At 28.2% G+C, this 1,557-nt stretch overlaps 1 protein-coding gene across 1 annotated transcript in view; it reads right to left on the reverse strand.

Moving 5' to 3' along the window:
• Positions 1–50: 50 nt before the first annotated feature.
• LOC108573294 (golgin-45) overlaps positions 51–1,557 on the reverse strand; it is a 3,209-nt gene continuing 1,702 nt past the window's right edge. The window contains exons 3-6 of the mRNA XM_017935697.1: positions 965–1,164; positions 675–803; positions 331–556; positions 51–212 (exon numbers count right to left, since the gene is read on the reverse strand). Coding sequence (XP_017791186.1) covers positions 51–212; positions 331–556; positions 675–803; positions 965–1,164 — 717 coding nt within the window. The remainder of the gene's footprint in view (positions 213–330; positions 557–674; positions 804–964; positions 1,165–1,557) is intronic.

Raw genomic sequence — 1,557 nt, forward strand, 5'->3', positions numbered from 1 at the left:
TAATACAATCATTATTTTAAGATAGAGGAATATATTACAATAAAAATTTCTTAAATTTGTTTAATTTCACCACTACAATGAGGACAACAAGTTATATTTGAATCACTTCGTGGAAGAAATATTTGGCCACCAATTGCAACAGCTGCTCCCATCACTGCACTGCAAGCTACATCTTGCCTGCCTGACATAAGCAACTTGGGACTCATGAGTAGCTGCACACAAATGGAAAAAAAAGTATATATATCATGTATGTACGTATGTATATATGTATGTATGTAATTAATAGTAAAATAAATTATTCAACTAATCAAGCTGCTAGCAGAATCTTACTTGTTCTGCAGTCTTTTCTGCAAGTGTTTTCATATCTAAGCCAGTTATATTAATGTCCTTTTGTAATTGAATATTTTCTACACCACTTAATAATTGAACTTTCAGTATTTCTGCAAGTTGACAGCAACCTTGTGTCACATCTATTATATTTGTACTTGTTAATGCATGTCTTTTACAAGAAACAACTCCAACAGCATCAAAATTTTCACGCAGAATGCTAAGTGTTCTGAAAGAAAAAAGATATATTACAATATACAATTATATTTTCCTTTTGCTTAAAGTATTTTGTTAAAATATTTCCATCAGCAAAGTAAACAACATTTATACATGTCTATTGAACATACCTGTATGTTTTAAGCAATATGTCTCTTATAAGGTTTCTATCCTCTAAAAGTCTTTTTATTGCTTCCTGAAGATCTGTTGTTCTTTGGCAAAGAGCTGCTTTCCATTTTGCAAGTTCTTCAACTATTAAACTGTCAGAAATTGTTATTATTTAATTACATATAATTCTTAGAAATTAAAGAATGTATTGAAATATTTATACATAATAATCTTAAAATTTAAGTTATCATACTAAATAAACTTTAGATTCCAAATAAATCATATATACTTGTGTTGAATTATTTTCATTTACCTACTGGCTAAGAATTTACTTCTCCATACTTCACATTGACCAGCCAACCACTCTATTTGCTCCTGATGGGTTGTAAGATGTTGTGCAGAATTTAAAAGTGCCCTAGCAAGTTGCAATTTATCTTCAGTTAACAAATGGACTTTTGTTTCAAGATCTTCTCCAACAGCAGCTACTAATAAATTTTTTAATTCTCCATTAACCTATTTAAAAAAATTTATAATTATATGCACTTTAGCATATTCATTTTTATAGAAAGCAATGTAACACAATATTTATGCAAATAAATGTTAGGAAATAAATTGAATTAACCCCTTAATCTACAACGTGTCAGTCTCGTGGCAGAAATTCTGGTCAAGATGTGACAAAAATAATGATAATAATAAGAAAAATTAATCGTAATCCTAACTTTCCTTTTAATTTGTAAAACTGAGGATTACTAAATGTAATTAATCTGCAACAGATTAACTTTTGTTACCTGATACAGTAATAAAACAGTAAATGGTTGACGCTTAGATGAATAATCATAAAAAAATCAAAGGTTAAAGGGTTAAGTAAATTTAAATTAGTACATAAAATAAAGAGAACAAATTTTA

Source organism: Habropoda laboriosa, unplaced genomic scaffold (assembly GCF_001263275.1).
Source record: "Habropoda laboriosa isolate 0110345459 unplaced genomic scaffold, ASM126327v1 scaffold20, whole genome shotgun sequence".
NCBI lineage: Eukaryota > Metazoa > Arthropoda > Insecta > Hymenoptera > Apidae > Habropoda > Habropoda laboriosa.